The sequence below is a fragment of the Brachyistius frenatus genome, unplaced genomic scaffold (assembly GCF_029030835.1).
Source record: "Brachyistius frenatus isolate BFR_SWC_R1_liver_20210118 unplaced genomic scaffold, ASM2903083v1 Contig_2, whole genome shotgun sequence".
Classification (NCBI taxonomy): domain Eukaryota; kingdom Metazoa; phylum Chordata; class Actinopteri; family Embiotocidae; genus Brachyistius; species Brachyistius frenatus.
The window spans coordinates 4,002,983-4,016,105 of record NW_027210601.1 but is presented as its reverse complement, the minus strand read 5'-3'; the positions used below and the strand labels follow the sequence as shown (position 1 = coordinate 4,016,105).

The 13,123-nt window shown below is 41.8% G+C and overlaps 1 protein-coding gene and 1 non-coding gene across 4 annotated transcripts in view; both read right to left on the bottom strand.

Moving 5' to 3' along the window:
* LOC138618563 (focal adhesion kinase 1-like) overlaps positions 1–10,388 on the bottom strand; it is a 60,467-nt gene extending 50,079 nt beyond the window's left edge. For 2 of the 3 annotated variants that reach the window (XM_069694451.1, XM_069694459.1), the window contains exon 1: positions 10,210–10,388. Coding sequence is in view for 1 of the 3 variants with exons in the window: in XM_069694406.1 (XP_069550507.1) it covers positions 179–197 (19 nt within the window). In the remaining 2 variants the exon portion in view is untranslated. Of the gene's footprint in view, positions 1–178; positions 530–10,209 lie in introns of those variants that run through there. The other variant, XM_069694406.1, reaches the window with a different exon arrangement.
* Positions 10,389–12,796: 2,408 nt separating this feature from the next.
* On the bottom strand, positions 12,797–12,868 carry trnah-gug (transfer RNA histidin (anticodon GUG)). Its single transcript has one exon. It is a non-coding gene; the product is annotated as a tRNA-His (tRNA).
* Positions 12,869–13,123: the final 255 nt, after the last annotated feature.

The following is a 13,123-nucleotide window of genomic DNA, read 5'->3' as shown; positions in this document are numbered from 1 at the left end:
ACAGTATGTTCAGATACAGATACATACAAATGTGCTGCCCGCACGCACAAACTATTTTGACTTTATGGGCTTCAGAAATAGAAAACAAATGTGGTTTCCATGTATACATGCCCACATAATATATCCTGGTTTAACGCACATGCTACCACCCACATTTACAGTATGATAAAAGCCTTACCATGGTATAATCCTTCCATTTACAATCCCAAAGAGCAAAAGAGAAGAGAAGAGAAGAGAAGAGAAGAGAAGAGAAGAGAAGAGAAGAGAAGAGAAGAGAAGAGAAGAGAAGAGAAGAGAAGAGAAGAGAAGAGAAGAGAAGAGAAGAGAAGAGAAGAGAAGAGAAGAGGAGAGGAGAGGAGAGGAGAGGAGAGGAGGAGAGGAGAGGAGAGGAGAGGAGTCTAATCCTCCTCTGAAAGACAGCTAAATTGGGAAAAGCCTAAATCCCGGGGCTTCTGTGGTCTTTGGACTAGCGTTGTGCTACCCAGTAAAGACGGCTAATGTCGACAGCCCAGCCTCCTCCGCCTCCTCCCTGTACTACAACTACTGCTGTAACACTGACACACACATACACACAGCAGGACGAGTAGTGGGAGTGGAGTAAAGGGAAGAGGGGAAAAGAAGGAGGGAGGGAAAGAGGAGCGGTAGGCAGCCTATGGCCGTGGAGTGTGTGTGTGTGTGTGTGTGTGTGTGTGTGTGTGTGTGTGTGTGTGTGTGTGTGTGTGTGTGTGTGTGTGTGTGTGTGTGTGTGTGTGTGTGTGTGTGTGTGTGTGTGTGAGGGGGGGTGGGGGGCTCAAGAGAGAGAAAGGAGGAAGGCGGGAGAGGAGGGAGAAGCGGAGGGGGTGGGATGGGGGTGGGGTGGGATGGGGGTGTCTTTGTCACCCGGGAGAGTGATGGAGGGGGAGAGAGGGAGCCAGATGTAGAGGAGACTCTCTCTTCTCACAAGAGAGAGAAGACATGGAAAGAAATGACGCAACAACTGCAAGAAACGAAGTGAGAGATGCGGACAAAAGAGGCGCAAAATGAGAGACGGCAAAACCGAAAAACCTGAGAAAATAGGCGAAGGCTTAATATAGGGACAAAAGACGCAGCAGATAATGACATAACGAGAGGGAGGTGAGTGTGGGTTATTTAAACACTGTGCGTGGGTGTGAGCGCTGCGTCGCTGAAGGCTACGCTGCCTCACTTGACACAAATGCCCCCCTGAGGTTCTCCTCAATTCATCATAATGCAACGTTCTCAACTCAACACTATCCTGTGTCTTTATCATCCCTCTTTGGAGAACAAAACAAAAAAAGATGAGAGGCACCAGGACTAACACTAAGTTGTTCCACAGACTTTACACAATTAATCCAATTACACTGGAATTTAAATCGCATGCAGAGATAGAGCAGAGTAAGTCCATCTTTACCTCCCCGAGTAGTTTACTTACCATAAAAATGATTACTTTATAAATCAAACAGATGGTCTAACCGAGAACAAAACATGAATGTTATAGGAGTATTAGTTTTAGGTTAAACAAGCGATAACTGAAAATATACTTTTTTTATATAGTATTAATTACCATGTGTGAAAATCTGTAAGGTCATTGGCGCTTTGCATCACAACATCAGTGATCATGTATCATCATATAGTGCAAAGTTAAGGACCGAACATGGTTTAAAAACAGACATGCACGTGATTCTGTTGATACTTCAATGTGCGTCTGCTTAAACCTACACATTCACACATTCGTTGGCAAGTGTGGTTCTCAAAAAAAAAAAACACACATATTGACAGATGATAAAATTGACTTGACAGAGCATCATTTCTGCTTTAGTGTCAACATTTAATAATAATAAAAAAAAACACTTGTCATTTTATGCCAGATGTTAATTGCATACCTCATGATCACTATGAAATAATCTGAACAATTATACTTATCACAGTATGCAATCTTGCGTGTTCATGGCATTATCAAACATTTAACTTATTCCCTCCCTCAATTTATAAAATGGGAGACATTATTGGTGACAGCATTGATAAAAAAAAATTAAAAAATAAATGGAGTAAGTAAGAGATGTCATCTCAAATGTTTGCCCAGCATTTGAGAGCCTAAAACTTCTTTGTCCTAAAAGTGTAGCTTTTGACGTTGAAACTGTCTATCTATGGCCATTTTCCACTGCATGTGCTGTCATTAATATTATGGTATATCCACTGTGTCACAGTGTGTTGGTCACACTGGACACTCAGCTGGGTCCATGAAAGAGCCATGGCAAAGTCAAGTTCTCTCTCTTACACACATCGTAGGCAAGCAGGCAGACAGATGAGAGTTGCTCAGGAGTAAAGCAGATTAATGGGTCACTGGATTAGCAGGCCAAGATGTTGTGTGTGTGTACACACACACACACACACACACACACACACACACTACCCTTACTCTTATTTAGATGGTGGACCTTTAATCTCTGTCCTTATAGCTCTTAGTCTCTCTCAATCTGAGAGTCCCCCCACTACATGAGTGAGTGTGCCAATATCGCCCCCTACTGGTCATGCATTTTCAAGTGATATGTCATGTAGTCCAGGAGAAACCCTGCTGCTGTCAGAGAGCATGATCTTTCCTTAAAAAGGTTCTCTGCTTAACCTAAACACCGACAACACTAATAACATGATTTTCAAAAAAAAAAAAAAAAAAGAAAGAGCAAAACCTTCAATTCTGTCAATTGTCCATTGCGAATAGATTCAATATCCACCAAATCCATCACGTTTATAGCTTCGTCAGTTTAATAAAGCTTCTTTTGTTCCTGTTAAACTTCTCCATGATGCTGGAATTTAATCGGTACGTAAATGATCCCCATCAGCTAAAAATATCGTTGGATATACCTTTTTTAAATATCAGCCTATGACTTCTAGTCCTTGCGATTGCTCTGGCTCACATTATGTCATTAACGATTGAAAAACAGTTAAAAACATTTGACCAGGCAAAGATAGACAGAGAAAGAGAGAGAGAGGAAGACAGAGAGACAGGCTCAAAACAATTCTTCAATGAACCTTTGTTACTTGAGTGCGCCTGCTGGTGACTAATCACACAGACAAGACACATATACATTGACACACAGGCAGACACTGTGGCATTATACCCACATCTGACCTCAGCCACACGAGTTTATGGTAGCACACCAGCCTCCGTGAGTGTGATGTCATGCCTATGGCTTGTATCCAGGTGTTTCTCTGCTGATCTCTGAGTGGTTTCTCCCTGTAATCTATTATGACTGCGTTTTGTGTGTGTGTGTGTGTGTGTGTGTGTGTGTGTGTGTGTGTGTGTGTGTGTGTGTGTGTGTGTGTGTGTGTGTGTGTGTGTGTGTGTGGGTGCAGTGTTTGTGTGGCTGTAGCTGTGCATGGAGCTGGAGAAGAGATGACGTCATGTGATTGGCCAAGCAGACACCGAAGACTGCCTTCGGCTCATTCTCTCTCGTGTACAACTTAAATTCTTTGTCGGCACGTTTAACCTGGAAACTAGGCATGTTCTGTATCGTATCGTGCTATAATAACGGTTTCATTTCTGATATGATTATCAAAACTCATCTTGGGATATTGGCAATATTCCAACTTGTTGACATAACTTACACCCAGCAATGACAGGCATGGCTGAGAGCGGCTCCACAAAGGAGGAGCTGATTCCAAAAAGGGGGTCGAGACTTCAGTTGTGTTCCAAGTGGTTTGGTTACAATACATTTGTTTTACTTAACAGTTAAAGGCAAACTATTTTGTCTGTGCTGACACACTAAACTACGAGGGTCGATCAAGAAGACCATTCTTCTTGCGCACAAGCGCAGCGCAGCACAGTGATGCAGATGAAGCAGGAGGAAGCCCGCACTTTATAACCCACCCGACTGTGCTCCTGACCCGAGGCGTCTCCTTTGGTCTTAAGACGGTGACGTTCTGCCGCTCTTGAAACATGAATGTCCCTCAAAGCACCTCGCCCGGCTCATTGCTTCATCGCCGTGGGCTTTTTTTTTTTTTTTTTTAAGCTTTACAGGGGGTCTCTGTTGCCTCGTTTTCCCGTGTGCCCTCATTTCAGGTCTATCGTGACGTTGCAAATGTGCACGTACCAGCGGTCACGAAGTCCCCAAATGCGTGGATTTTTATTGCTTGAAGAAAGTGCTAGAAATTAAACATCCCGCAGATGAAACTGAAAGAAGATAGGACTGGTTCGAGTTCAGTAAATAATGATATGTTTTCTCCATGCACATACACAGAAAATTTCTCTTTTCTCCATCCGGCTCGCCTCCTCCTCCTCCTCCCACATCTTTTCTCTCTGTGTCTATATGACAAAGCCCAACAATTACTTCTTTCTCTCGCTCTCTCAACTCTGACTCACTGCAAAGTAATTACACTGACTGTCCGTTCAAACACCACACACACTACACACACACACACACACACACACACACACACACACACACACACACACACACACACACACACACACACACACACACACACAAACAGAGAAGGGAAACTCATTTACAATATCTGTTGTTTTGTTCTTTTCTAGACTGCCTTCCAGTCACTGCTCAGAGAAAAATGAAGCGACAAGGATACCCTCATTAGTTTGTTGAGTCATTTAGGTTGAGAAGGATGCACTGCTTCTCCTGCATGCACACACACACACACACACACACACACACACACACACACGCACACACACACGCACACACACACGCATCTTTACACCAGGGGGGCCCCACTGTACTGTGTCTCTGTTTCATTCATCACTAGCTGACATGCTGCACCAGTGACCTGCATGACCGAAGGTAGCTCGCTCCAAGTGCGTGTATGTGTGTATGCCCTTGTGTGTAAATGCCCCAAGGAGGAATGATGTAATTTCCTGCCATTGTAACAAAATTGAATTCATGCAGCAAGCACACTAAGCTGCACACTGGTCCACTGATGCACGGACATACTCTTAAACAACTGTTAAAGCTGCTAGCATATCATCTTCCAGCCTAATTCATGCAGATGTTTTAGAAGTCCAGCTGCAGAGGATATTGAACACTGTACTTGTACGCAGCCACCTGCATGAACTGACTGACATACACACGGTTTTAGGTTATAAAGAAAATGTACAAACAAGTTGATTAATTCCTTTTCAAATTCTTGGAAAATCCCACAGTGCGGAGTTTGACATTTGGGATTGGCACTCTTAAAGATCAGTTGTTACAAGTTAATACTATCAGCATATTTTGTCCACCGTTGGAAGTTCTTGGTCATTAGCCTATATGGAACAAATAATGGACTGCAAATGGATTGGACCTTACAGTATACAGCCAATCCTTCCATTAAAAAAAAAAAAAAAAAAAATAAAAAAAAGTCTCCATTGGCCATTGTCCCAGTCATTGGATTTAGGGAATCTCTATTCAAACATTTTTGAAACCTCAGCTTACGTTATCTGGCAATATTGAGTACTGACCGCATACCAGCAATCTGTTTTTCATAACTTTAAAATCGGAAAACTTAACTAATTTTTATTTTTTTTAAATGATGCCACAATGAATGACTAAATGAACGTAAATGATTTCAAAATCCCACTGCTGCACACAGCTGATGAAGAAAACTGTATTTAACAACAAATCGATTGCATTGTGGCCACTGACCGATTTGGTTCAGAGCAATGGAGAATCTAATATATTAAAAGGTAATGTAACTTTTAAGGAGTACAAAGATATTTTCAACAGACAAGATCAAGACAACATTTATCCGAGTTATCACAGCAAACACAGTCATTACAAAAACAAGCACGCGTGAAGATACACGCAGATACTAACGCAGACATAAACAGTAGGAGAGGTCTGAGTAACGTTGCCGCTGCTGAAAAGGAAGAAGGCGTTTTCTTTTGAGCTCCTGAGGGACTCAGCATGCTTGAGGATGTCCAATAAGTGCTCTGAGAGAGAGAGAGAGAGAGAGAGAGAGTGTGTGTGTGTGTGTGTGTGTGTGTGTGTGTGTGTGTGTGTGTGTGTGTGTGTGTGTGTGTGTGTGTGTGTGTGTGTGTGTGTGTGTGTGTGTGTGTGTGTGTGTGTGTGTGTAAAGGCAATGGATGTTCATTTAGGCGCGCGCACACACACACACACACACACACACACACACACACACACACACACACACACACACACACACACACACACACACACACACACACACACACACACACACACACACACACACACACACAGGATGCAAGAGAATAAGTTCCACGGAAGATGGAAGCTGAATTTTCAGATGTCAGGGGACATAGGTCAGCACTTGCAAACACATACATACATACATACATACATACACCCCCCCCCAAACACACACACACACACACTGTATTAGTCATCCCTCAAAATTAAGTCAATGCTGCAAAACACAGAACACCAGTTGCTCAGTTCAACTGCTCATTCATGGTTTTTTTTCCTTCCTGAGGTGAGTTTGCAAACAGCAATCATAGATCCAGGCAGGACGTGAGAAAACAGCTCAGACCTCCACAGAGCTGCATATATTTACACAGTAGCCAATCGTTGGGAAAAAAAAACCCACCCTGTTTACGAGGAAAACAGCACACAACTTATTCAAAAAGTAAACTGCAAAGACTGCAGAGTTTCTCTTTCCTGCTCAGACAAATTATTCCATTAGATATTGTGAATTCCTCAAGACACACACATTTTAAGGACACACATACTCTCATTCAGGACCTCGACATACCTCCACATAAACAGTATGTGTCTGCAACGAATGCCATCACTCGCCGGAGTCATTATGAGTCACACCACACGCTGCAATCTACTGACACCAGACTGCTGGCTTTGTTACCGTCTTCTCTTTCTCTACAGTTTCTCCGTCTGTCTACAAAAGAACACACTTGAACAGAATACGGAGAAGACAACCGCACAGGAGAGGAAAAAAAATCAAGGCAAGAAAAAGAAAGGATACATTTACCAAAACAGAGCACAACCTTACAGGGAAGAAAAAGACAGTGGAGTTCTCTGTAAGGTTGTGGACTGACTGCTTCTGTGAGATCTCCGAGTGTAGTCAAGTGTTTCTATAAATACAGCCCTCCTGGACTGCACTGCTTCTGCTCTGCAATTTACACACACACACACACACACACACACACACACACACACACACACACACACACACACACACACACACACACACACACACACACACACACGCTACGCCTGTATTAGCCTGCTATAGACCAGCCACAGGCCACAGGAAGAGTCAAGTCAGAAAAGGTGTAGCAATTTATTCTATGTGAAGTGGGTTCATTTTTTTTTTTTTTTTTTTCTTCTACCAACTGGATGATCTCTCGCACATGAGCCTGTTACAGTAGCAATGCTACAACCAAGGAGAAGTATGAAGCTGAAGTTTACAACAATTTCCCAGAGCCATACGAGGTCAAATATAGAAGTTTTAGGAGAAGCAACATTGTCTCACACAATGCATGTAATGGGTTGTTTCTGTGCGATAATGCGAGACGTAGGGTTCATTTTGGTCTTGTGACACCATATTAGAAGACCGCGGCTGCACTCTGTCACCACGTGGTTCAAAGATGCATGAATGGGATGAATCAGTAATCAACTTTGCGTCGAACCTGCTTGTGTGTCTTTCAGTTGTATAAATATCCACAAATAGTGACTGCTGTACATATAAAGTTACAGCGAAATATCTTTTTCATGTGGCGTAGCACTTAGTCACAGTCAGGACGCTGAATGAATGCAGCTGGAGTTGAAGTAAATACAAGCTCATCAAGTGGATGAGCTAATTAGCAGTGTGTGAGCCTTGTTTGCGGATTCAGAGTGCTATCTCAAAACTGTAGAGAGCTCTTGCATTTAAATTAACTGCGAGAAGATTTCGTTTTGAAGCGAAAAGTGTTAAGAGAGATGTGCGTTTTGAAAAAGCCGCACTTAAGACAAAGCATTCAAACTCAGGCAGGCTTGTTGTGGTGTAGGAAGTAGTGCCTGCAGGACGTCATCCTGTCAAAGACTTTGATCTGAGCCGAAGAGCTGCTATTCAGATGACAGTGGTTGTGTCGACCAACACAACCACTTCATTTTCCCTGTCAGTAAATACGTTTGAATTTAGAATACCTCAACCATATATTGACCTACCGAAACATGTAAATGAACCAAAAGTATTTATATTCTACCTACAACTTACAGCCCCGGGACACATTCATTTACAGAATAGTGCTCTTAGAATTTGAATTATAAGTGTGCAGGGCTGCACTCCGATTAGTATACTGTAGGTCTAAAGCCTCAGTGGCCTCAGGATACTGCAATTCATTAGCATTTTCTTGCATCTGTAATATGAAGTAGAAGCAAGCCCGACTCGGCACCACAGCTTGTTCACACTTGGGAACATGCAGAACAGAGCACACAATTACACTGAACTTTTCAGTGTCTGATTATTCTATATACATATTTTGTTTACAATCAAAGATTAAGGCAAGATTTGTTTTTCTACCAATGGTATGCAATGGACAACATTTTAAGATACTCCAACAGGCAGAGAAACATGAATAAACTGCACCCACAATTTTAGGTTATTTATTTATGTTTTTCAAATGCTGCTTTTTCACCGCATGGAACAGCTCAAATGAACTTGCATTTACCGGCTTTTGGTACCACGTACCTTAATGGTTTTTCTCAGCGTCGCTGATCGTCGTCATGGTGATTTTGCATGAAACTAGTGCGAAGTCATTCTCAACGCCACACACTCACTTGCCGGATGCTTTATTGAGCAACAATACAGAGGAATGTCTGCCCCTCCTCAATGGACCAGGTGAGGTTTACCGGACTGCTATTAATCAAGTAGCGCAGTGAATTAAAAAAAAAAAAAAAAAGTGTCGCTATGGTAAGCTCGGCTGGCAGGTTTGTGCAGGTTGCTTGGAAACTCAACTGAGGTGATACTAAAAAAAAAAAAAAAGTACCAGATACCATCCAGAACCTTCACCCGATAGGAAACCAGAAAAGACCAATAGAGTCATGTGGAGTTCATTTACTCAATTAAATATCCCCACAAAGTGTTGTAGACCAGATCTGGCAGCCCAACATAATGTCTACAAATGTCTTGGTTTGTCTGACCAAGAGTCCATAAAACAAACATTAAATTATATAAGATTTAGAAAATCCGCAAATACACATATTTAAACAAGCTAGAACCAATGCATATTTTGGGAGGCTGTGGCTCAGACGGTAGAGTGGGTTGCACACCAATCAGAAGGTTGGTGGTTCAATCCCCAGCTCCTCCTGTCCACATGCCTAAGTGTCCTTGAGCAAGACATTGGACCCTAAAAAGAAAGTTGCTCCCGTGTTGTAAGTGTTGTAAGTCGCTTTGGATAAAAGCATCATCTAAATGTAATAAATGTAAATATTTTCCATTGAGATTGAGGAGAACCATCAAATAATCAAAATGTTATTAATTTTCTGTCGGTTGACTAATCAATGAATTTAGCCAACAGATTTTTATTTATTTATTTTTAGATCTAATTTGCCAAATTAAATTTGTGGATGTAAATCTCTGCATAGCTCAGGCCCCTGATCTGCCATATCAGCTTATTAGTGACAGAAAAAATAAGAGGGTGCGCTGGCACACATCACATCACGTTATACATGTAATTTAACAGCATCCATAAACATCAATAAATTAATATCCTGAATGTCTTTCCATCAAAGTTAAAAGGAGGAAATGGTCCCACAAAACGGGTCCCTCAAGGTAGAAAGTAAAGAGTTGAGGAGGTTACCAAAACAGCCTGGAAATCTTGGAAAACACAACGAATACGCGAGGCAGATTTTGGAGCTAAATGTAGGTTAATCCGGTGGATCTATTTACCGTAAATTAAAAGTCAACGTTACTCCACATTCAATCCATGTGACTGCGGCGACGAGGTTTTATTTTTTTGGTGGCTGGCGGTCGGTCGGTCGGTCGGTCGCCTTCCTCCCAACTGCTCCCAAGTTACCGAAAGGAAAAACTACGTCCTAGTTAAGTTGCTGCGAAGCAACGCTAACTTATCCGGTGTTTTAATAAATGGGAGTGAGTACTTTTATCCAATTATTTGGGAGAGGAAACAGCTATCGGCTACACCAACTGCATCCCATAATTTCTTTTAGCTGTTGAAATATCTCCCCCACCACCACCACCCCCAAAAACAAACAAAAAAAAACAAACAAACACAACAACACTCACGTTGAGTTGTTCCAGGTGACGTCCGAGAGCTTTGTGTTGACTTTACCGGCGAGAGAAGACGTGAACAGTCGGTAAATAATCCGTTATTTCACTTGGAGAGTTGAGTAGTTACGGGTAGTGTTTTTTTTTTTTTTTTTTTTTTTTTTTTTTTTTCCTCGCTCCTGCCTGTCTCCCCCCCGCTCTCCCTCTCCCTCTCTCTCGCTCTCGCTCGCTCCCTCTCGTCGCCTGTTCCTGCTTCCCCTCTCCACATCCAGCATTCCAATATGGCTGCTTCAGGGAGCGACACACACACACACACACACACACAGAGAGAAAGAAAAAAAAAACTAGCCGCAGGCACACAAAAAAAAAAAAAAAAAAAAAACTTGGAATGAATTAATTGCCCACTTAAAGGTACAATATGTAATATTTTCAAAATATTTGAAATTAAAAAAAAAAAAAACTTTTTAGGAAATTAACCAAAAATGATCAATAGAATTTGAAAAAAAAAAAAAAGAAGTTTTGACTGCGTTTAAAGATGCTATGTATTGTGTGCTGCCCAGATATCTACTGAAGCTACTCGCCCTGTCCCATCCTGTAATACCTCAATCGGCGGTAGTGAGTCACTTTAGTGCCCTGACTGTCCAAAGTCCAACAGGAGAGGAAGAATAAGTATTAGAACAATAGACTGTTTATAAAAGTTTAGGTGGCCTTAAGGTCTGAAAAGTAAAGCCTATGCAGAAGTGTCTTAAAGTGCAATACCACTAACGGCCACTAGGGGATCCAATATGGTCACTTCTGGCTCAAAAATAGCAAGATGGTGAAGGCCAAAATCCGGATTTAAGGATTCAGAGCGACAGTTCACAAACCAATGTGTGACGTCACCAATACTTGCCGCTGATAGTTGACGTAGCTTCCGGGTCTGAAAAGTGAAGCTGATGCAGAAGTGCCTTAAAGTGCAATACCACTGACAGTCACTAGGGGCTGGTTCCAAAAAGGTTCTGGCTCTATAGACTCCCATTCAAATTCTCTCATGAAATACAAAGTCAATACACTTTTTCCATGAGTCAATTTGGTGTAGTTCGCTAAAGTCACTCCTTATTAGTTTTCTGGCGGTCCACCTGAAAAGAATCCCATAATTAATTCAATATTAGGCCTCAAATATTTGGACACCACAAAACCAACATTAGTCCTGTGAAACTACCAGGTCCATGGTTTTGCGGCCAATTAGTTTGAAGCAATTTGATAAAACGCATTTTAATTCAGGAATATTAACACAATATTCCCATTAGGCATTCTCATTCATGCCAATGCCAGACAGTCCAGTGCAAGGGTTTCCATTTCATGAAGTGTGCTTCTCCTCTTTGTGCATAGGTTCAAAGGTGACATCTGGTGACCACTTACGTAACTGCAAGTATATTTGAGTTTAGGTATCTTTAGGTTTTTAATTTTCATAGCCTATGTTTAGCATTAGAGGTTTTTTTTTTTTTTTTTTTTTTTTAATGCTTTGTGGTTTCTAGGTGGTGGGTGAACCCTAAGTCTTTGGTAACTCTGGATCTTTTCTTCAAGTCATAATTTCGAAAACATCAATATCTTTTAGTTTTTGGTGCCCAGGTCTTTCATTTCAGGGGGTGGGGGAGAGGGGGGTGGGGGCAAAGGGGATCTATTAATAGGCATGAGACTGTATGGTCTCATCTAGGCTGCTTGACCACTGCACAAACTGAACAGCACTTAAAAAAACAGGCTATTTTAAAAGAGACTTCTTCAAAATTGTGTAGTTATTTTAAAAGCTTTCATTTCCTTGTATGGGGTGTCCACCATTAACCTCTAACAATCAAATCTGTCAGTCAACCACAACAGCAGACATGTGAACCTTACTTTCTGAATGCTTGCTATTGTGTGATATTAATCTGTGCACAGATGGCCTCTCTATCAAGTGTGATGATGATTACGTTGTAAAATTAGCTGCCCTGACCCGGATTTGCTGCGGCCACAACGCAGAGTATTAACCACCTACGACCACGGCTGGCCATGTGTGACGTGTAACTAACCTGGGTATCTGCATTCATGACCACCACATTGACAGCGCCTTGACAGCCAACTTAGATGAGTACATCTAACAGTTTTTTATTGTGGAACGCAGTTTTCTGTAACTTTGGCTTTACACTATACGTTTGTGTTTTCAGAGTAATAATTTTGGTTGAGATTAACGTTTATCTTTAAACAAGATTTCCTTAGTACATTAAAGGAAATGAAAGCTGCCAGTTTATTGGGTGTAGGTTTATTCTAATAACACCCCATAAAAGTTTCCTGCAATGGAGGTTACAGAGTTCAGTTTCAGAGGTGTTAATTCAGTTGATCGTTTTATAGAAAGTTGTTGAGGCGGATTATGTTACAGGCCTACAGAGAGAGGTATCCCAGTTATTTATCTTGCACTCACTAATATAAGGCCACAACAGGCTAATAGATGCCGAAGAAGAGCAGTAAATCCTTCATATTGGCAGCTACGGGTGGATAATAAACACCTCCCTATAATGTTTCAACACAAAGTCACCAACTGTACTTTCACTTGAGCCATCTATAATCTACACTGATGATCGCGAAAAGCTGCCGTGACCCGGATTCGAACCGGGGTTGCTGCGGCCACAACGCAGAGTACTAACCACTATACGATCACGGCTGGTCTCTTACTTGGCCGGCAACCCTTACCAGCATGACACTCTTTATCACGTGGCCTAAAAAAAAAAAATAATTTTTTTTTTTTAAAAGACAGTGCAGTACATTAGTCATTCAGTAGATGGCGCCGCTAAATTGCTCAACACTGCTCCCAGAACTGTGAAAGGCAAAAGCGTTTATTTTGAAAATTAGATTACCGGAAGTCCAACTAAAAGTGTCGCTTAATAGAAGTTTGACAGACCAGCGGCAAACCCGCGTG